The sequence below is a fragment of the Mesoplodon bidens genome, assembly GCF_964165515.1.
Source record: "Mesoplodon bidens genome assembly, chromosome: 14".
Taxonomy (NCBI): domain Eukaryota; kingdom Metazoa; phylum Chordata; class Mammalia; order Artiodactyla; family Ziphiidae; genus Mesoplodon; species Mesoplodon bidens.
The window spans coordinates 38,139,722-38,163,708 of record NC_138170.1 but is presented as its reverse complement, the minus strand read 5'-3'; the positions used below and the strand labels follow the sequence as shown (position 1 = coordinate 38,163,708).

At 36.9% G+C, this 23,987-nt stretch overlaps 2 protein-coding genes across 8 annotated transcripts in view; one reads left to right on the top strand and one right to left on the bottom strand.

The window, feature by feature from the left end:
• The window catches only part of PUS10 (pseudouridine synthase 10), a 71,348-nt gene extending 48,850 nt beyond the window's left edge, over positions 1-22,498 (bottom strand). The window contains exons 1-4 of one of the 7 annotated variants that reach the window (XM_081254736.1): positions 22,412-22,498; positions 19,103-19,243; positions 16,309-16,572; positions 15,247-15,333 (exon numbers count right to left, since the gene is read on the bottom strand). In XM_081254736.1, the coding sequence (XP_081110862.1) occupies positions 15,247-15,333; positions 16,309-16,572; positions 19,103-19,228 (477 nt within the window). In that variant the 5' untranslated portion in view covers positions 19,229-19,243; positions 22,412-22,498. Of the gene's footprint in view, positions 1-14,776; positions 14,864-15,246; positions 15,334-16,308; positions 16,573-17,917; positions 18,065-19,102; positions 19,244-21,940; positions 21,963-21,997; positions 22,016-22,048; positions 22,106-22,127; positions 22,347-22,411 lie in introns of those variants that run through there. The other 6 variants (XM_081254735.1, XM_081254734.1, XM_081254737.1 and 3 more) reach the window with 6 other exon arrangements.
• Positions 22,499-22,581: 83 nt separating this feature from the next.
• PEX13 (peroxisomal biogenesis factor 13) overlaps positions 22,582-23,987 on the top strand; it is a 37,283-nt gene continuing 35,877 nt past the window's right edge. The window contains exon 1 of the mRNA XM_081254741.1: positions 22,582-22,739. Coding sequence (XP_081110867.1) covers positions 22,648-22,739 — 92 coding nt within the window. The 5' untranslated portion in view covers positions 22,582-22,647. The remainder of the gene's footprint in view (positions 22,740-23,987) is intronic.

The following is a 23,987-nucleotide window of genomic DNA, read 5'->3' as shown; positions in this document are numbered from 1 at the left end:
TGAAATGTGAGATGAAAACTGTAAAATAATTGTAAGCCCAAACAAGGAATTGAAAAAATGTAGAGAAATTTGTTCCTAGTTGAAAAGTTCCATAAAAATTAGAAATTTAAGTTTGTTGAATGACCATAAACAAAGATAAATGACAAATAACAGGCTGGAAGAAATAAAATAGACAAAGGATCAATAACCATATGTCCAAAGAGCTCTTACAAATCAATTTTAAAGAGCCAAATAACCAAATAAAAAGGAACCCCAATGGTTAATAAACATGCAAAAGAGATGTGAAAACTCACTTGAAAATCAAAGTGTAAATTAAACAAGATCATTTTTGCGTGGTTTAGAATACGAAAGGGTATGATATACCCAGTTTGGGCAAGGGTACAAGGTTGTAATACACTGTTGTAAACTGGTAATATCTTTTAGGAGGGCAATTTGGAAATACTTATCAAAATTTTAATCAATTCAAAGAGAAGAGTTGCCCATTTTAAATGTAAACCTCATTCTCCATAAATACAATAGCTATCTTTAGAAGTGCTGTGATGACAGAATGAATGTTTTGTAAACTATAAAATGTACACACAACACCCTCCCCCACCCCATATATCATGATCTTATTTTTAGAGAAAAATTTTTCTCCAAGTTAATGAATTTTATTATAATTTGAGAAACAGCTTATGTGTCAAGGTATTAATATTGGAGGCTTTCTAAATTTATTAAAACAATGTCCTGAAAACTTCAAACAAAATCTTTCCAAATAAATGACAAACTCCTCTGATCTGGTAAGGTTTAGTGTGCCTACCACTTTTTCTTTCCAGGAACTTGCCTAAGTAGTGTCAGAGGCAGGATGGGAAGGAGGTCAAAAAGCATCCTGGAAAAAGCATGGGAGTCTGAAATAGAAAGAACTGGGTTCAAGTTCTCTTCCTACTTAGCAGCAAGTAATTTGGGGCAATTAAATGCCCTTTTGGTGTTTGTTTCCTCGCCTGTAAAACAGGGAGAATGCTGTTTCTTGCATAATTGGAAGTTTAAATGAGATATTATACCAAAATGTTAATTGTTGTTTTTATAATGCAGGTCTCCTAACTCTGTTTAGTAATGCACATTAAACAAAAAAGGGGATTTCCTCAAGCCTTGCCCCTTCCAAACTTTCAGTTATAGTTTTAGTCTAAAAGTTTAAGAAAGGTGATTTGTTATGAATTTGAGAATGGAACAGCATCTGCACTGGGCCAGTTTCTAGCCATGAATGCTAGTTAACGGGTGTGCAAGACATAAAGGCAAATGATCAAGGCACATCAAACCATATACCCAACAACAAAATGCAGTATGATGCTGGGGAAAGGAGAAAGGCAGGGGCCCTTGGACCTTAAATTTTGTCCAGTTTGAATCCTGCCAATATCTTTATTAGGACACCTTGATATAGTATTTGGAAGGAAGGGAGGGAGCAAGGGAAGGCAGAAAGGTAAGGGAGAGGGAAAGGGGGAGAAAGAGATGGAGACAGTGAGAGAAAAAGAAGGAAAAAGGAACCACAGATTCCTACGAATAATTTGGTGAAGATTATCTAACGGCAAGATCTAATGACAAGGCTTTGGTGGCTGGGATATTTCAAGTGCATTTCTAGAAAATGGCAGTGTGATGAGTTATTCATATACTACCACTAATTTGTACAATATGATATAAAAATAGAAGCTAAAATAACTAAACAAATAAAAAAGGCCTAAGTTCATGAGATGTCAAAAATGATTATTAAATACACTCATGAGTCTAATTGATAATGAATTTTTTCTAACCTTTTCTTCCACCTACCATTCCTCCGTTACATAACCTTAAAATATGCAAACATTGTAAAGGTCATTATTGGGTAGGATCCCTACTATTAACTGCCAAAAAAGAATATAAAATTTCTTCAAGAATATTTTTTCTTCATATTTTTCCATATAATTAATTTGTAAAATAAAAACTAAGTTGACAGATTTCCATTAGGGTTGTAATAGCATAAAAAAGTATTTCTAACCTCACAGATGAAAGAAACTAGACAGTATACTTTGATTTTGGTAATTTGTTTAATGTAGTAAATAAAAATAATGTAACTATAATAAAAATTAAAATGAGACAAATGCAAACATTATATTTTAAAAGTAAGCAAATGTATTTGGACTTCTAGGTGAAGAGAGAATATCAAAGTCAGGTATGTACTTTTGCTAATCCTCTAAAACAACAAGTAACGAGATTTGTTAAAAGAGCATAAAATCCACCAGGATGGGGACAGTGGGAGTGTAGTTAGAAATCTGGAAGTTGGAAAGCAGATAGAGGAGTGGTAAAGGACAGAGACACACACACACAAAAAAAAGCTGAATCCTAAACTGGCAGCACACATAACTGATACGCCACAATCAGCAAAAGTCTGAGGAGTAAACACACCACCATGGAATTCTGGAAGTGGGGATAGAAGGAGCAAAATAAGGAAGTTTGACTGAAAATCTGTTTGAAAAAAGAGGTAGATCTTCAAATCCCCTACATCACTTCATTCAGCCAGGTGAATGACCTGCCCTAACTCCTCTAAAAGACTATTTATTTTTTTTGGAGAAGGTAAAATGAGGGTCTTTTCAGTGGGGGTCATGAGTCACATGAGGGGAAATGACACCAGATGGCAACTTGGATCTAGAGGAAATGAGGAGCACTAGAAATGGTAAATTTGTGGTAAATAAAATAGGTAGGCATATTGTTTTCATCTCTTCTTTAAAAGATACATATTTCAGGGCAAAAATTATAACACAGTATTGTAGGGTTAAAACGTATATAGACATAACAGCTATATAACAATTGACTAAGAACAGTAAAATAGAAATATAATGTTGTAAGATTATAATATTCCTGATTGAGTTAAGATAAAGAGCATCTTATAAGAATATTATAGCCCCTAGAGCCAAGGTTGGCAACATTTTTCTGTTAAAGACCAGAAAGTACATATCTTGGGCTTTGCTGGACATATGCATCTAGCACACCTAATCAACTCTGCTATTGTAGTGCAAAAGAAGAAAAACCCAAAATAAACTATCTAAGCTCCCAACTTTAGGAAGACAGAAAAAGAACAATTAAAGCCATAATAAGTAGAAGGAAGAAAATAATAAAGAACAGAAATCAATGAAATATAAAATAAACATATACAGAATAAATCAATGAAACCAAATACTGGTTCTTTGAAAAGATCAATAACATTGGTAAATCTCTAGCTGCACAGATCACAGGAAAAAAAGAGAAGACACAAATTACCATTGTCATGGAATAAAACATTAAACCATAAGAAGGGGGAACATTATGAAAAACTTTATGAAAATAAATCTGACAACTTAGATGAAACAAATTCCTCAAAAGATACAAATTACCAAAACTGACACAAGAAGCAACAGGAAACTTGAATAACCCACTATCAACTGAAGAAACTGAATTTGTAATAAAAAACATGGTCAAATATCCTAAGGAATCTACAACAAAACTATTAGAACTATTTTTTAAAGTTTAGCAAGATTGCAGGTTACAAGTCTGCAAAAACCAACTACATTTCTACAGATCAGCAATGAAAAATTGGAAAATGCAATAAAACTCCAATTCCACTTACAAGAGCACCCAAAACAATGAAATTCTTAGGGACAAATTATTTTAAATATGTGTGAAATCTGTACACTGAAAACTGTAAACCATTGTTGAAAGAAATTAAAGATCAAAATAAATGAAAGTGGGAATGTAGACTAGTACAACCACTTTGAAAACAGTTTGGCATTATCTGATAAACTCAAAGAATTGTATTCCTTATGACTCAGCAATTCCACTCATAGGCATATACCATAGATAAACTCCTGCATATGTGCACTAGGATAAACTTCAAGAATGTTGATGGGATTTCCCTGGTGGCGCAGTGGTTGAGAGTCCGCCTGCTGATGCAGGGGACAAGGGTTCGTGCCCCAGTCCAGGAAGATCCCACATGCTGCGGAGAGGCTGGGCCCGCGAGCCATGGCCGCTGAGGCTGTGCGTCCGGAGCCTGTGTTCCGCAACGGGAGAGGCCACAACAGTGAGAGGCCCACACACCGCAAAAAAAAAAAAAAAAAAAAAAGAATGTTGATGGTGTCACTGTTGAAAGTAGCTAAAAACTAGAAATAACCTCAATATCCGATAATAGTAGTATGAATAAATTGCAGTATATTCATGCAACTGAATACTGTACACCAATGACAACCTACAGCTCCACATAGCAATATGAATGAATCTCTTAAAAATAACATAAAATGATAAAAGCCAGACACAAAAGATTTATCATGTTATGATTCCATTTTATATAAAGTTCAAAATCAGGCCCATTTCAACTCTAGCTTTAGGAGTAAAGACAATGGTTATCTGTGAGAAGGAAGGGGTTAAATGCTGATGAATATAATAACATAAATTGCTAAAAAGAAAATGAAAATATTTCTATTCCAGGATAGATTTCAACTTCAAGGACTCACATCATGTAATCTCTGTGTTTCCTATGAGGCAATTACTTAAAATGTGAGAAACATGAAAGACAAAACAAACTGGTAAAAGACTACCTAAGATGTCCAACAAGCTATCCAATAGATGTACTATATCACAAGCTCAGGAAAAAAGAGTCTCTATGCTAATTGATATTGTTTATCTGAACACTCACTCTGATTCATTACACTATACCTGTAGTGAGTATGATTAAAAGCCCTTCAAAAGATACATGTGGTGCATCTTAATCTTATTTACAAAATAACTCAGGTTGCATCATGAATAAAAATGTATCCAAAAGAAGTGCCCTGAATACATGTCTGCATTTAAAAAAATCTTTTGGAATACCAATTTAGCATTCGTTCCTGGTTACTGATTTATTCAATAGGGCTTGAGTGGACACGCCCACTTTCTTCATAAGGAGAGATTCTACCAGGTAATGCTTTCAGAAATACGATCCAAAGTCTCACTAAAATCATTCTCTCACAGTTTCTAATATGAATTTATAGTGATAATACCAAATGAACAGAATATTATCAATACACATAACACCCCAGCTTCACAAAAAATTTAAATCCTAGATGTGAACTGAATTCTAAATAGAAACTATTTTATATTATGATTCTTTTTTTTAATGAGTTGAGTTTTTTTTTAATTTATTTTTATTTTTATTTTATTTATTTATTTTTGTCTGTGTTGGGTCTTCGTTGCTGCACATGGGCTTTTCTCTAGCTGCGGTGAGTGGGGGCTACTCTTTGTTGCAGTGTACGGGCTTCTCATTGCGGTGGCTTCTCTTGTTGCAGAGCATGGGCTCTAGGCACACGGGCTTCAGTAGTTGTGACTCACGGGCTCTAGTGCGCAGGCTCAGTAGTTGTGGTGCATGGGCTTAGTTGCTCCACAGCATGTGGGATCTTACCGGACCAGGGATCAAACCTGTGTCCCCTACATTGGCAGGCAGATTCTTATCCACTGTGTCACCAGGGAAGCCGTGATTTTTTAAATTGAGATAAAATTGGTATATAACATTATATAAGTTTCAGGTGTACAACATTATAATTTGACATCTGTATATACTACAAAGTGATCAGTACCAATAGTCTAGTTACCATCCATCACCATACAATTGACCCACCTCACCCATTTCATCCATCTTGCAACCCCCTTTCCCTCTGATAACAACCAATCTGTTCTCTGTATCTGTGAGTTTGGAGGGGTTTAAAAAATATATTTATTTATTATTTTTAGCTGTGTCGGGTCTTTTTGTTGCAGCATGCAGGATCTTTCACTGCGGCACACAGGATCTTTCGTTGTGGTGTGCCGGCTTCTCTCTAGTTGTGGCGCATGGGCTTCAGAGCACGTGGGCTCAGTAGTTGTGGCATGTGGGTTCTCTAGTTGTGGCGTGCAGGCTTAGTTGCCCCGCAGCATGTGGGATCTTAGTTCCCTGACCAGGGACTGAACCCATGTCCGCTGCATTTGAAGGTGGATTCTCAACAGCTGGACCACCAGGGAAGTCCACTGTGAGTTTGTTTTTGTTTTGCTTTATTTGTTCATTTGTTTTTTTAAGTTCCACATATGAGTGAAATCATACAGTTTTGTCTTTCTCTGACTTATTTCACTTAGCATAATATCCTCAAGTTTCATTTACAGTGTTGCAAGTGGCAAGATTTCATTATTTTCATGCCTGAGTAATATTCCACTGTGTATATATACCACATCTTCTTTATCCATTCATCCTTCAATGAACATGTAGGTTGTTTCCATATCTTGGCTATTGTGAATAATGCTGAATGAACATAGGGGTACATATATCTTTTCAAATTAGTAATTTTGTATTCTTTGGATAAATACCCAGCAGTGAAATAGCTGGATCATATCATAGTTCTAGTCTTAATTTTTTGAGGAATCCCCATACTGTGTTCCATAGTGGCTGCACCAATTTATATTCTCACTAACAGTGTACAAGAGTTCCCCTTTTTCTACATTCTCTCCAACACTTGCAATTTCTTGTCTCTTTTATAATAACCATTCTAATAGGTGTGATATGATTCTTTATATAAGAATAAAAGGGCTACCTGTGTTGATACCAACGTATCTATTTCATTATTTCATCTTTTTTATGCTTCATGACCACATCTAAATAAAATCCATTTTATTTTTCCCCACAAATTAGTTCCCCTCACATTATACCTGCCCAGATACTCATAATAACATTTTAACAACCACCTCAGAGATAAACTGAGATTCCACCAGAGAAAAGAATCAAGAGTTTCAATCACATCAATACTTCAACAGTTACTTACATGAATAACTTTCTTTTTTTTTCTGGCTGCACTGCGCAGCCTGTGGGATCTTTCCTGACCAGGGATTGAACCCAGGTCACGGCAGTGAAACCACCTGGTCATAACCACTGGACCACCAGGGAATTCTCTGAATAACTTTTAAGTGATAATAAAAATAATATATGACTCTTTAATTTTCCATATATATAAATTTTTAAATAAAAATTTATATAATTATATACCTCTTAAATAAAAAACTTGCCCTCTTCCTTCTGCCAGTACCTGCTCTGAGCACTCTTGTCAAGGTTGTAGAGACAGCCATACACCCATCTGATCTCCGACCCACTAACTGTTAAACCAAAAGCTACGAGCAATAAAAAGGAAGTAACACTGTGAAATGACAATCCAATGCTAAACTAAGGCCTTTCACATGAGAGTTTTATAAACGATGAGTGTCCAAATTAGTTGAAAAATATTTATCATATTAAAAAAACCAGATAACTCTGCATAATAAAAATAAGGGCAAGGAAAAAGATACCCAGTTTTTCTTAGGAAAAAAAATTCTCAGATACCATTTCCTTGAATGGTATTTACTCTAGAAAATAGACTCCACTAATACTGATTCTGTATTAATACTGGTAAGGAAAAACAAAGTTTCGTTTAAAAGGAAAGATTTGTGGGACTTCCTTGATTGTCCAGTGGGTAAGACTCTGTGCTCCCAATACATGGGGACTGCGTTCGATCCCTGGTCGGGGAACTAGATCCCGCATGCATGCTGCAACTAAGAGTTCGCATGCCACAACTAAGAAGCCCATGTGCCGCAACGAAGATCCCACGTGCTGCAACTAAGACCCAGTGCAGCCAAAATAATAAATAAATAAATAAATATTTTAAAAAATAAAAGCAAAGATTTGTAAAGATAACATCCAATATTTTAAGCAGTACAACCTAATTTTTTTTAAAAAAAGAAGCAGGAGCAGCTGTAGCACTACCATTAATCAATACTACTAATTCTTTTTTTTTTAAAGGTAAGAAAGTACCAGTATTAGTTCTCAAGAAAGAGATTTCTGAGAAGTCAATAATGAAGTTGGATTTGTCTGACTTCAGGGTGGCACCAGCTCTCTCTTTTTGGATATTTGGAAGTACACATGACAAAAGGACATGGCTGAAATCCTGACATGCCCACCTTTAATTATTAAGGGAATAACATAATAATTCATCATCACACACACCTACCAATCGTCCTAAGATTAAAGGAAAAACAGAAGTAGCTCCTCACAAAAGTGAATGGAAATTCCTCTATTTTAAGACATCTGCTGGGGCTTCCCTGGTGGCGCAGTGGTTGAGAGTCCGCCTACCGATGCAGCGGATACGGGTTCGTGCCCCGGTCCGGGAAGATCCCACATGCCACGGAGTTGCTGGACCCGTGAGCCATGGCCGCTGAGCCTGCGCGTCCGGAGCCTGTGCTCCGCAACGGGAGAGGCCACAACAGTGAGAGGCCCACGTACCAAAAAAAAAAAAAAAGACATCTGCTGTAAAAAGATATTTGATTTAAAACCTCTTCTGTACCTATTCCAATCATCTGATAACAAAACTTGAGCTCAAGTGTGGTGGGAAAGTGCTAAAAAATGTAATTTTAATTTTACTTTCAAAGTTGTAATTTTAGAGAATCACCAAATAAATTGGTGGTTTATCATCATGTTCATTAAATTATTACTCTTGTTAAAATATTACAAGAGCTCTGGTTCCACATATATATATATATTTTATATATATATATACTTTTACCAAGAATCCTTTCCCTAACTTTGAAGATACTGTACCATTTGAGTGTAAAGGTCAAAACCTAGACTAAGCCTCTCCTGTAAACACAGATACACAATAACCCACTTCTGATATCTATCTGACCAAATCACAGTGTAGGTAGTAAGTAGGGCACAGCAATAATCAAAAGCATATACTTTGGAGTTGGATACATGAGCGTTTAAATCCTAGCTCTGTTATTTATTAGCAGTGTAACCTTGAGTTTCAATTTCATCATCTGTAAAATAGAAATAATAACACTGCCTACTTCAAGGGGTTGTTATGATTAAATGAGACAGCACAGGCAGCACACTGACCTACAAATAATAAATGGTGGCAGCTACTGCCCCTTGTTTTTTCCAAGAAAGGGGTTGTATCTTACTGCTCCTGAAACATAAGCATACATTGTGGTGGTGTGGCTGTTTCACATATCAACTATCACTTTATATACATATATTGTATATATAAATTATGAATGATGTTTCAAAAATAATAACTTAGTAGTTCAGAATGACTAAGTCTAAAACATGGTGGTGATCTCAGCAAAAAGGGTAATTGAGATGACTTCTCTATGTAACAAAAGAAATCTGAAATAGAGTCTAATTTAGAAGCTCCCTTTTTCTGAAACTTAGTCCACTAGGCCATGCAGTCCTAAAACTGAATGAAAAAAAGGAAAGTTTGATAAGGAACTCAATAGTTGGTAAGTAGCAACGTGAAAATATGTTGCATTTGACGGGGAAATAGAAAAAGGATTTCCTTCATCTTGTATTCCTATTAACTCTGTTATATAACCATTTCTCACTAAAAATTTTAAAGATGCAAAATGTGACAATTCATGAGAATAAGACCATACAAATTAAAACATAAACTTCAAAATTTTAAGGCCGCCTCACGCTCTTAACACACCCTGCTACCTCTCAACCACCCACACCGGTGGATTAGCCATAGCAACCTTTTCTTTCTTGCTGCCTCCTCTGCCTATATTTAGCTGGTTCAGCCCAAGAGAAAAGCAAAGCTAGGAAGTAAACATACGCATCTTCAAGTATTTAAACATATGTCTGAATACTCCGCCAACTGCATTCCTGAATCCAGTATACATTATTGTGATGGTTTTTAGAATTAGCCTTGCTCCTTGTCCTACTTCACCATGGCATCTCATTCATGGGAATATGATTTGTTCTTCCTTGCTACAATGCTCAGTGACTTCAGGAAAGGGTTCTTGCTTTATTTGTTGGCCTCCCTGAACCTGTACCCTCTAATAGTGAGTTATTAAACCTATTCAATACCTGCTCTGACTCCCTGACAGCTGGACTGCTGACTGCCCACCCTAAACTAACGAGGACTTGGGTTCTACAAAGACCTTGACTAATCACAGGTCACTCATCTTTTCTTCCTTGGACACACATCCCAATTGTAGATGGAGTAACAGAATCCTGAACCTGCTCCCATGTCTAGTCCCATGTTCCCCCTGATGCAACAGCTCTGCCTAGATTTTATCATTCTTTTGTCCCCTGATCCTTCTCGAGTATATGGCTTAACAAGTGCAGTAGTTAAGAAAAGGCAATGCCCATAGAGCCAAGGTAGTTAAGTAAATAAAACATACCTAAGTATAAAAGATGGAGAGATGGTGTGGATTAAAAAAAAAAAAGAGCATGAATGAGGGAGACACACCCAAATTCCAATAAATGTGACACATTGGGCAAGCTTTGGTCTTCCCCCCTTCACGTGAGATGAATGAGATGATTAGTGAAGTAATTCCAGTCTATGAGGCTGAAAAAAATCATCCAAACATATCTTCTTTCCAATTCACAGACACTGGGGATCCGTTAAATTTTCAGAGATTAAAAGGTTGGGAACTCCTGGACTGCATCAGAGATTCTCAGTAGGTTTTAAGGGATTTATACCTGGGGTGGTGGCATGGCCAGAGCTCTGACAAATCACAACCATATACATGTCATTTTTCAATGAGGCTAGATGGTCACCAAGGTCTCCTACAGATCTATGATTCTGTGATTCTGATCATGCAGGCTTCCATATACTGATGTTGTGCTCACAGAGGTATGCTATTGGGGTCACCTCTCATAAGGAAGATGGGTCTGCTGCATGTCCTCTGAATGGCTTAAAATGTTGCAGCCTGTATATGCAAAACATTAGCAAGGTTACATCCCCCCAACCCATCCATAAAAAATCTACTGAAAAATCCCTAAGAGGCCAAGACAGTGATTGCTATAATTTTGCATGTTTTTCAGTGCCTCATTCAGCAACCTTGTAAAAATGCTTTGCATGGATAAATGGACCACATAAAGATTGAAGCAAGTCTTAACTAACTAACCTAACCAAAAAATAGGGTTACAAAGTCTGAAAACTCCTTAGTAAGCTCAGAAAGTTTATTGATTGAAGTGAACCTTAAGTTGGTACTAAATGGTGGGTAAGAGAGAACAGAAACTGATTTAAGCAGGGTGTTTGTCATACAAAATAAAAATTAAGAAGTCACGCAAAATGAATAAAAAGTAGAAAATATGCATGCTAAATTAGAGAGTTGGGTTAATGAATGAAGATAGCCAGCTCAGGCCTACACATACAATATGAAATTGAAAGTGTAGCTCTCTGTACTTGAAGTCAAAGAGATTTCATCAAATTCTGTACTATGAGCTAATCATAATTAGAAAAAACACTGCCCTTTAGAAAAAGTAAGCACATCAATCAATTACAGAGGGGGAAAATCACTGGAGTGTCCAATTAAGAAAGATCCTAGGTTAATGGCTGGGAGTTTAAGGGGTCTATGTAAATACATGCAAAATTCTGAATACATGCATTTTTAGGACAAGGGAGTCATTGCTTTCTTTAGATTCTTAATGAGATGATGGTCCCAAACTGGTTAAGACTGCACAGATTTAAGTAAAACTCCAAAGTCTTTTGAATACCCATTTGTCAGAATTTAAGAAAAGAACAATTTTGTAAATATAAACTGCTACCACAGAAATGGTACTGCTTTTATTTTTGGCTACTTTTCTAGGGCTGTGTATAACTTATAGTACTTAGTGCAAAGCATGGAAATATTACAAAGTATAACAAATGAGAGAAAAAAGGTTTTGATTTGATAAATAAAACTCAAACTATACCAAGCTGCATATAGAGAAGTAGGTGTTTCATACGACCAAAGTAACATTTAAGGGACAATTAACATTCAAAGTCAGTAGTAATTAAGGACCTACTGTAGAGCACAGGGAACTCTACTCAACACTCTGTAATGACCTATGTGAGAAAAGAATCTAAAAAAGAGTGGATATATGTATAACTGATTCACTTTGCTGCACAGCAGAAACTAACACAACGTTGTAAATCAACTATACTCCAATAAAAATTAAAAACAAAAACCAAAAAAGTCAGTAGTAAACAACTGTTTCCCACACGCTGCTCCTGAGGTGGGGCCAGTAGGCCAAACTGATAGTACAATATTGCCCCCTACTGAACTGTACTAGTAAAGATAAACCTAGAAGAACAGGACTTTAAAGTGCTTACTTTTAAAAGGACCTACTTGGAATGCTCTTTTCCCATCAACACCAGGTTAGCCTAATATTAGCATAAGTCTGGGTTATTCACTCTATGGTAAGTTTAGTGTGGCAGTAATGTAATGTGGTGTAGGAGTTTAGAGGAATCAATCATGAATATAAGTTAACATTTAAAAATTACTATAATAAATATTTTTCTTAAAACTATATAGGATGTTGAAGTTTGTAAAGGCTGAACAAAGTCTCTAGTCTAACCAACTATAGGTTTACAACTTCCTTATATATATATATCTCTGCCAAGTAGTTGCCCAGCCTTGGCTTAAACATTCTGGTGACAGAAAACTCACCATTCCTGAAAACAGTCTATCCTGTTTTGGATAATCCTCCTTACAGCTGAAAATTACTTTATCTCTCCAGGAGAAAACCCCTCAAATATTTAAGCAGAGCAAATTCGTCCCACTAAATCATCTATTCTCCAAATTCAATAACCCAAGTTCCTTTGGCAGCAGCTCCTGTGACCGGGGTTCAGATGTCTCCAACATTCTAAATGCACTCATCTAAATGTGTTTGTTTCTATTGTTGCTATAACAAATTCCCACAAATTTAGTGGTGTAAAACACAAATTTATTATCTTACAGTTCTTTAGGTCAGAAGCCTGACACTGGTCTCACTGGGTCAATAGGACCATATTCTTCTCTGGAGGCTCTAGGCTAGGGGGACCTGTTTCCTTGCCTTTTCTAGCTTTCAGATTCCACTCATTTTCCTTGGCTCATGGCTCCCTCCCACTGTCTTCAAAGTGAGCAACACTGCATCTCTCTGACCATTCTTCCACAATCACCTTTTTCTCTTACCATCACCTCAGCCAGGAAGGGTATTTTTAAGGACTCACATGATTAGGTTGAGCCCACCTAGGTAATTAAGGATAATCTCTGTATCTCATCATCCTTAACCTTAATTACTTCAGCCAAGTCCCTTTTTTAAAAATGCAAAATAATATATTCACAAGTTTGGGGGATTAGTACATGGACTACTACAAAATGCCTTCCCATTTGTATTTGTTCCTCCTAAAGTAGAACATTCCATCTGAATATGGTACTCTAGGAATGGCCAGCACTGAGTAAAAAAGGATTGTCACCTTCATCTTTTCAGATACTATACTTCTAATATCTGGATGAAAATCCAAAGAACTTATCTAATCACACCCATAATTCTCATTGGGCTACTAACTAAAACTCCTAAGCCATCACTATAAACACAGCTCTTTTTAAAAAAATTTTTATTGGAGTATAGTTGATTTACAATGTTGTGTTAGTTTCAGGTGTACAGCAAAGTGAATCAGTTATACATATACATACATCCACTCTTTTTTAGATTCTTTTCCCATATAGGCCATTACAGAATATTGAGTAGAGTTTCCTATGCTATACAGTAGGTCCTTATTAATTATCTATTTTATATATAGTAGTGTGTATATGTCAATCCCAATCTTCCAATTAAACATAGCTCAAGCCACTCCTGCCTCATCCTTTACTTGGCAGTTGTTTTTCTAAACCCAAGTATAAGAACATAGGTTTAAGGACTTCCTTAGTGACACAGTGGTTAAGAATCTGCCTGCCAATGCAGGGTACATGGGTTCGAGCCCTGGTCCGGGAAGATCCTACATGCCGTGGAACAACTAAGCCCGTGCACCACAACTACTGAGCCCACGCTCTAGAGCCTGCGAGCCACAACTACTGAAGCCTGCGTGCCTAGAGCCTGTGCTCCACAACAAGAGAAGCCACCGCAATGAGAAGCCCACGCACCGCAACGAAGACTAGCCCCTGCTTGCTGCAACTAGAGAAATCCCGCGCGCAGCAACGAAGACCCAACGCAGCCAAAAATAAATAAATAAAAGCAAGAAGAGTTTATGCAGAATAATTCTTTTTTTAAAACAGCATCTTCTATTTCTAATATGGAATATAAATACTTCATAAGTATTCAACAAATATTAAGTTAATATTGTTAAAATCATCACATGTGGTAAAAATGGACAATACAAATTTTAATGTAAAAATATAAACTTTGAGATGAAGATTGGTAGTAAGATATATAACCACACTTAGAAAATATATTTCTTTTCCTATTTTTGTTACTCAAACACCGAAAGCTTTTGTGAGTCACTTAGCTTTTGGAAGTCTGTTTTTCTCCACCAAAATTGGACCCTGGAGATGACCTATCTATGAGAAATGCATTGATGATTGACTAGAAAATGACTTTCAGTGTTTATAAACCTCAGTATTATCATTATCACCGCCTTTACTCTTCCATTTGCTCCATTATCTTGTCATCAACAGAGATACTACTTAAAATCACTCTATTCTTTTTCACTTCCCAGCTCTTCTCTATCATTTATCCAGCCTCAACAAGTCTTAAGTCAATCTTTAGCCTTTTAGGGACTAATAAACATATTCACCCGAAGAAAATGACAGTATAAGATGTAAGGTGATGCTTTGGGATTCTTAGGGAAAATATACCTCATACATATAAATGGATGTGTTTACAGCTCATTATAATTTGAGATTACAGAGGCCATTCTCTCTATACTACATTTAACAGTATTAACAAAGATAGTTTTGTGTTTTCACATCAGTTTCTACACATAGGAACATTACAATAATGACTACTATTATTTATTTCACTTACCAAAAGAAAAAAGTTAAAATAAATATGAGGCTATTTCTCTCCCTTTTTCCATTGACTAAAAGAGGTGCCGTCTTTTTATATTTTACTCTGGAAAAGAGAAGGCTCATCAAAATTAAAATGATCTTATCCTAGGACCATTATAAAACACATACATCTGCCCCAAAAGATCTCTCAAGTCCTGGTCAAATATCTTTCTCTGACCAACATGCCGCTCAATGAATGTTGCTACTGAATTAGGACCTTTTAAAAAGATGGCAGTACTGTGATGAATAAACTAACTTGAACCAATAATTCCTTTTCTCATTCATTCACTCAACATCATTAAGCAACTATAGTAATGAATGCTTTCAGTCATTCAATAAATTCATAAAATGTGAAAATATAATATGGGAAGGGATATTTATACTTATTTTTTTAGAAATTTCTATTGTGTACTTCACATATAGTTTTATGTATGTAAATGACCTTACCTCTCTTACAGATAGCTGTGGTGGGAAGGAGATTGACAATACCAAGTTGGTGAATTCAAACCCAGAGGCCTCAACCTTTTGGCACACCTAAAAAAGTATTACATAAAAAGTATTTTTTATTACATAAAAAAGTATTATATAAATTCCCAGGAATTGCTGAAATTTTTACACTAATCTTTATAACATGAATTTTTGGTCCAGGAGATGACACTGCAAAACTTCTAAACTTTTACGTTTGAGTAGGAAACTCTCACAAACATCCTGAAATCAAATATTTGCCAAATATGACCCTGAGGACTGATATCACAAGGTGCCAAAAGAGCCAGGACTCACCTGCAGAACAACCTGTTGAATAACAAAATACTTTTCTATTAAGTCACCTGGTAATTCAGAAAAGATTTTAAATAAAATAAAGCCAAATAGGCACTCTTGATACCTGGAAACAAAAAGCAATCCCACCTTTTTTTTTTTTTTTTTTTTTTTTTTGCTGTACGCGGGCCTCTCACTGTTGTGGCCTCTCCCGTTGCGGAGCACAGGCTCCGGACACGCAGGCTCAGCGGCCACGGCTCACGGGCCCAGCCGCTCCGCGGCATGTGGGATCTTCCCAGACCGGGGCACGAACCCGTGTCCCCTGCATCGGCAGGCGGACTCTCAACCACTGCGCCACCAGGGAAGCCCGCAATCCCACCTTTAATCATGTACCGTCCTCAAGGCTGTAACACTAGGCTTTTCTAGACACTAAAAGGTATGACTAAAGAAGAACTTTTCTCTAACTCCTTAGCTATGTTAAACAGCAAAGGGAAAACTGCTACATTTTTGTTCAATTGAACAGCACTCATAACTGAAATACATGGATACATATTTCATTAATTTTCAGACATGTTGATAGAAAGGTAATTTGAGAATAGTAGGCTTTTTTCAAAAAAAATTAAGAAAACATTCTAATGATCCATTTGTGTGAAACAAGTTGAAACGAATGGCACTGTTCCTTTGGATACAAGAATTCTAGGCCTTAGAACTGAAAATCTTTACGAATCGCACATTAATAAAAAAACAGTTTACCTTTTTAATGAACTCTTTTTCACAGAAATCTTGAAGAATTCCTAGGCATACATTGCATACATTTAAATTTAAGTTCTTGGAAGCAATGCTTCCATCTTCAATAATCGAGATCTTTCCCTCTCCATTTTGACTCAGATTATCCATCCCATCAATCCCATCTTCTAGTCCTTGTAGTCGAATTTTCTTGGGAGGTGGGTTTGGAACTTCTGAAACTAATTCATCTTTTTCAGTTTCCAGAAATTTTTGCAGTTCATTGAGCAACTCCTGGAAAGTTAATTAAAAAAAAAAAAAAGTAATGACACTTTGACAATGTCCTTAAGGGTAAGATGAAGCATGAAAATTATGATATATCACAGACTTATACAATGCTGACTTATATCGGTTCTGGAGCAGTTAGTTTTATTAGCCAGCACTGGCCTTCAGGAGAATTTAAAAGAGAATACCTAATTCCTATAATATATGTGTGAATATTTTTTCAAAAGAGTTTCATACATCAGTGAAGCTAAAATCCTAAATCTGAGATGGAAAGACTCCATTAACAAATTTATTAATTTGGTCTGTAGTTCTGTTGTGAGGGTCATTCACTTGCTAATTTCAGCAAAACAAACAAACAAAAACAAAAACACCCAACTTCAATTCTAATTATTAGCAAATAGAAATGCAAACTGAATTTCCATCTATGCTAGGTTATTTAATAATCTCACAACCACTAAAACTTCATATGTACAATATTTAATATGAAATATGAAAAGTTACATAGATTAGAAGTCTATTAAGTAAAAATAATTTCTAGGCAATTTACTAAACAAAGGCAAACAGATGCTGGCAATGCTGAAATTTGGCATAATAATTACAAACCATTTACAGGCATTAATTGAAAAAAGCCCTCTCCTACATTCTGGTTTGCCTAATTTCTGTCACTCTTTGTATTGGAATGTAAGAAGTGGCATTCCTTTCAAACCACTATCATATTTCAGACATTCCACTCATCTAAATACTCAGAGGACTTTTCTTCTGTTTTGTCTAAATTGGGCAGGTTTTATTATTCAGTTGTTGAATAAATATCCTTTTGAAATTCACTCATATTACAATTTACTGACTCTAAAGGGAAAAATCTTTCACTCAAACAAATTTAATTCATTTTATTAAGACATGAGATCTCCTATTAAATCTTTAACAGAGAAATACATACTCATACACATATACACATACAGGAATATTATGGCCCACACAAATATGTTTATTATTACCTAAGACCTATAATGTCAATATAACATCGTACAGATACATGCATGTGTACATATATCACATGAATAGAAAGTATCAAAATATATTTACCCAGAAAAGTGCTCAGATATTTTCATGTTTATTTACATAAAATGATACAAAAGTTGGTAACACTAAGTTTCTTTCTATAATATATATTTTAAAACTTACAACATATGTATAAAATAATAGATTATAAATGTGTCTGAAAAAATTGTAAGACAAGTTACACAAACTCAATCTTATTACTTCATAGTCATTATGCGTATAAAGGAATATAAATGTATATATTAATCATCATAGCATATGTACCATTTCCAGTTTTCAAAGTATTTTCACATACTTTATTAGATATTATCCCTTAAAATCCTGTGAGGTGGATGTTACCATCACGCCCATTTACAGAGAAGAAAACTGAAGCTGGAAAGTGGTGAAACTGGGATTCAAATCCATGTCTTCTAGCTCCAAATTCTAGGCTTTGGATTCAGACAGACAGTTCATATCCTAGCTTGCTCACTTAATAGCTGTGTAACTTTGGGCAGGTTGCTTAACCTCTCTGTGCCTCAGTTTCTTCATCTGAAAATAGAGACAATCATAGTATGTACTTACCTAATAGGTTATTGTGAGGATTATATGAGAGCTTGACATATAATAATGTTATATGAATATTGGATATAATTATTTCCAAAATAATAGAAACTAATACATAGGAGAAATGACTGCTATTGCTAACTCCTGGGCAATATTTTTTAATTATAGGAAGTTGAATATGTGCGTGTGTGTGTGTGTGTGTGTGTGTGTGGTGTATTCGTACTGTTTATAAGTACATATTTACACATATGTATATAATTACTATCTGCCTCTGAAAAGAACATCACTGTTAGAATAAAATATATTTCACAAAATGTTATATATTTTATATGAAATATTCTATTAAATGTCAAAGCTCTCTGTATATTACCATAAATGTCAAAGACCTCAGTATATTACTTTTGCTATTAATAGTGGTAAATGATAATAAGCATTTACTTCTAGGGAGTTGCAAACACCTATCTGTAAATACAAGTGGTAATACAGAAAACAGAAAAAGAAAAAAGGCAACCAAACCCACCATGCTTCCACCCCCCCCATTACATTTTACTAATATCTGGTGAGACGCACTATTTTGTGATATTCTGTCTAGATATTCTTTAGGAAAGATCTATGCAAACATTAAATGCACCAGTGAATTGCTTCACAAAGATCTCACTACATTAAATGTTAAATATAATCACTTAAGAAGGAACTTACATTTTATATGGTAATGGCAATTCCAAAGTTACCATTATTGGTAACTACTTTATTATAGTTTTTTAAAAAATTTAATGAAGAGTTATGAACAGATACTTGCCCTCAAATACACAGGTATTGATTTAAGACCCTTTCTTAACTTAAAAAAGAAAGGAAGGAAGGAAGGAAGGGAGAGAGAGAGAGAGAGAAAGAAAGAAAGAAAGAAAGAAAAAGAAAGAAAGAAAGAAAATACCCTTACCTTGCAGGGAAGTTTGTATGGTGCATGAAAATCCACACCACAGAATCTGAAGATACATCTTGGACAGGTACCAGTACTGAGCAACAACTGGGCCACATGCTTGTTTTCCACAGTCAGTGGAAACATATTAAATAACTACAGCTAGAAAAAAAGAAAAAGTAAAACTAATGAGCACCTTTTGTGTTTTACTTTCACAGACAAATATATGGTCACCTTTAAAGATAAAAATCTTTAAAGATAAAACATTTATATTTGAAAATCACTATTTGGTATTCTCCAATAATGTCCCTTTCATTATATCCATATTGAAACAAAAACTTGAAGGCAATTTATTAGATGGATCAGGTAAAAGTTTCTAATTGTCAAGGACTTTAACATTCTGGATTATGATAAATTGCATCAACATAACTAAATCAATCACAAGAAATAAAAACTAATAAAAAATGGCTGTCTCTAAGGAGGGTAATGAAAACAAGAATACAGAGTGTAATTTTGCTCTTTATTTTGTACCATTCAGTATTGTTTGAGAACACAGAGTTGTAAATTCAATAAACTTTCCTGTTAGAAATAAGAAATGAGTTTGCTAGAAAAAATAATCAGATCAGTCTACGTTATGTAATACTTGACTGACCTTAATGATAGTTAAGCAGTCAAGTATTCAAAGCAAACTGATCAGATTCAAAAACATCAATTTTACTTTGATGAAATAATAACTAAATAAAAATGAACTATTAGCAAAATGAGAAAAATCTTCCCCTTTCATACACAAGTAAAAACTCCAACAAAAACAAATTAAGTGCAAAATATTTTGGAGTAATTATTGTCTAAAACAAGTTGCCACTTTTTTGCAATTTGAACAAACTCACTTGGAAGTAAATGCTACACAGAGAATGGGTTCTTGTTGCCAGGAAGGAGGGGGGTAATGAAAATTAAATTACTTAGTCATTCTGTTTGGAGGGAAAAAAAGGTCTTCTGATGAATGAATCAGCTCACATTACTTTAAAATGAGGAACTAGTGATATTTTATAAAACTACGATTGCATGGTAATGGTACTGAGGTCATAGAGATAAAAGATTGTTCAGTTTCTAATTCAAATGAACTTAATATTTGTGGAGGGTGAAGCTCTTACCAACTGCTTACTATAAAGATGTGACTCTTAGAATTAGTTTGTGTTTTCTAACCCTTTAAAACCCACTACTTACTTGCAAGTTTCTAAATGTTTGTGGCCACTTATCAAGAATAGATCCTTGACAGAAAATAGATAGTACTATGGAACTCTTCACCATAAAAATAAGGTCAGCAGGCAGGACTACAAAAACCAGATTGCCTGTGGCTGGGTTCTAATTCAGGTGAATACGTGAGTTGTCAGAGAGGGGAAGGGAAGAAAACCAAGCTTCTCTGGACACACCAGTGAGAACTTTCAGACACCCAGATTGGGAAACTGATTTAGGATTGCCTAAGTAAATTTGAGCTCCAGAAAGTACAGAACATGTAAAGAACACCCTCTGCATAATGAAGCTCTGTGTGATCACTGTTATTTACAAACGATCTGAATCCCTTCCCCCAGCTCATTTAATCTAATAGTTTGATGCTGATAAGGGGTTGGGATTCTTCGAGGAGCTGATTATCAGCATTTAAAGTATATCCCAACTGCATTCCCCTCACAGAGAAACTGTTTCTTTCCCCTCACAGAGAAACTGTTTCTATCTCGTCCTTTTTTTCTCCGCCTTTCCATTAGCTAAGGTCAAGGATTTCATTTAATTGAGAATTAACCTTTAACTCAGAAAGAGAAACAAATAAATCCTCGTGTCCAATAAATAAATCCAAGAGTGAGTGCTTAAGAGGGACACTTTGTATCAAAGATTTCCCAGGAGACTTAAGTTATGCTTTTTCACCCTTTGGCTTAAAGACAATGTTTGTTTCTCCAGTAGGTTCACTAGAACAAAGGTATCACGCTAGTCAATAAATGACACATTATAATCTCTTGGCTCTAAAGTTTCCAAACCCTTTCAGAATTAGGAAATCTCCTGTCTTGAGTAATTTGAAGAGGTCTTAAAAGAGCAAAACAAAACCCTCTTTCGTAATTATGTTAGTAATCGAATGGCCTTACAAATTTCTCAAGATCATTTTCACCTAGCAACAATCTAGCTACTTCCCAAGCGCGTTAACATTAGGAAAAAATACGTTCTTAAATTTAGTTATTTCATCTTGATGTACAGCGCTGAAATGACAGGATTTCATAAGACATCAGAAATCAGTTGTTCCATATTAGATTTATTATCTTTGAAACCAAACCCTGAGAAATGCATCCCGTACTGTAAGGTTTTCATTGTCGGTTGCCTTTAAGATGTTTGCTTTTCGTTTACGTGTTTACTTTACCCAAAGAGCTGGAACATATCATTGCAAGAGAATCTCTTCCCAGGTGTCAGGATCCTACGGCGATCGAGTCCCTGCTCCACAAATCAATGGTAACTAGCCCCGTCTCTGGTTTACTAGAGAAGATGGTTTTTCTTTTCACTTCTCGGACGATTACAGAAACTATTTATTACAAACAGGCCAGGAGCAGGAAAAATAACCAGGCTGAGTCTCACATCCCGGGATCTTTTAAAACTCATTTTCATACAGAAGGGTGTCATTCGTCTTGTGGGGTGGGGGTGGGGTGTGGATTTTTAAAGAAAGGCGCTCGTAACTTCATCGCGCTACTGATACACTCAGCAGTGGAATCTACTCTAGATTTCTGGAAAGTTCAACCCCAGGTCTAACCTCCAGTCTTTCCTTTGGCCAACCAAGAAAGCCCTTCTCACCTTCAGTCGGGTCCCCAAACACTTCCCACTCACCCCTCCTTGCTAACAAAGCCTCTCCCACAGGAAGGAAACGATCCCCTCCATCCACACCTCTCCGGCACGCAGTCCTCACCCCCTCTCCTCAGACCCCCCTTGCCTCACCTTCTCCCACGGCGCCGGAGCCAGAGATTTAACCCCTTCCAGCCCTCAGAGGGAACGGGGAAGACTAAAGACAACGCACCTATTGCGTCTAGCAATTCTGTTCCCCGAGGAAACGAGAGCTATAGAACGAAAAGTACCAGCTCCCTCACGCGAGGACTGAGTGAATTCTCCCCTGCTGGTTTGCAGGGAAACCAGTCAAGATGCCTGGCCGGCCGCCACGCACCCTGCCTGCCCCGCGGGTGGAGGAGTGGTGTGTGGGGCATTACTCCCGGCCGGGTGCAGGACTTGTCCCACGGAAGCTTCCGTGGGACTCTGACGTCTAGGACATTATAGCCGCCACCAGAAATATCGATGAGCTCTTACCCTCTGTTAGAATGGAAGTTCTTTCCAACGCAAATAAAAAGAGAGCGTTTCTTCCCATAGGTTAGTGGCATCCTCCTAGGCTGTAACACCAGCCAGCAAAGCACCACAAGCCACATCCGCAGGGGAGGGCCGGGTGGAGGGCTCTGTACTCTGCATGTTGTGCCTGGCGCTCAAGCGGCTGGTGTCCTCGGGCCTGGAGAGTCCCAGCGCAGAGCGGGATCTGAGAGGAGGCGGAGATGGCGTCCCAGCCGCCGCCTCCCCCGAAACCCTGGGAGACCCGCCGGATTCCGGGGGCCGGGCCGGGGTCAGGACCCGGCACCTCTTTCCAGTGAGTGTGCGATTTTTCAGGCCGCGAGTTTTGTGGGCCATAGCGGGGACTTCGCAGGAGGCGGTTGAGGCCGTTGTTGGGTGTGAAGTGTCCCCTCCCCCTCTCAACCAGCCCCCACCCACACCCCTAGCCTTAAGGGAGGTCGAAGTGCTGCTGGGGCGCCTGCAAGGGGAATTTCGGAGTCAGACAGCTGTTTCTGACTCGGCGGCTCTCGGCAGCGACGTTTCCGGGGGGGTGGCGATAGTCCTGGGCTCCTTTCTGGGTGCCGGTGCTTGGAAGAAAGGGTCAGGTACCTGTCCCTTGTGTTTGGGGGACACCCTGACTGAATTGCACGACTCTCTTCCCCCCGCCACCCCCACCTTAAAGAGTTAAGACTTTCGGTCCGTAACAGGTGAGAGAGGCATTTGCCTGGCCCCGGCTCGTTAGGGAGCAAAGTCTCGAAAGCTTTTAACCATCTCTCGACAAGTTGGTGAAAGCCCAAAAGGTCACTTTTACACAACTGGAACTCAAGCCTGTACAGTTTGCGTTCTTTTCCAGCATAACTCAGCAATGTTTCGGATAAAGATTTGGAAAAGCAACTTGAAAGCGGGAGTTAAAAACTGAGGCCTATGAGTGGCCTTTGTGTGCTAGATAGTGTGTGAGTTTTTCCTAAGGCCTGTGGTTTTTTGTTTGGTTTTAATCAGTGTTAAATGGATCTACAACTCAAAAAAGGTTAAAATAGAATAAAAGAGAAGAATTTCACAGCCTTACGTGTTTTGTGTTGGGTGGATCTGGACATCTTTTTTTAAAATTTTTTATATTGGAGCAGAGTTGATTAATAGTGTGTTAGTTTCAGGTGTACAGCAAAGTGATTCAGTTATACATATACATGTATCTATTCTTTTTCAAATTCTTTTCCCATTTAGGTTGTTACAGAATATTAAGCAGTGTTCTCTGTACTATACAATAGGTCCTTGTTGGTTATCTATTTTAAATATAACAGTGTGTACATCGTCAATCCCAAACTCCCAGTCTATCCCTTCCGCCCTTGTAATCATAAGTTCTTTTCTCTAAGTCTGTGGATCTGGGCATCTTAATTCAGATGGTGAGACTCGAATGTCAGATTGCCTACTATGGTAGGTTTACTTACATAGAAATCCCCAACATACTGGAATGTATTTCTGCTGTGTTCTAAAATCTTGTAATTTTTTAAAGGTATTTGAACACAATTGCTACTTTATTTAATAATGAAGGTACATAACTAGTAAG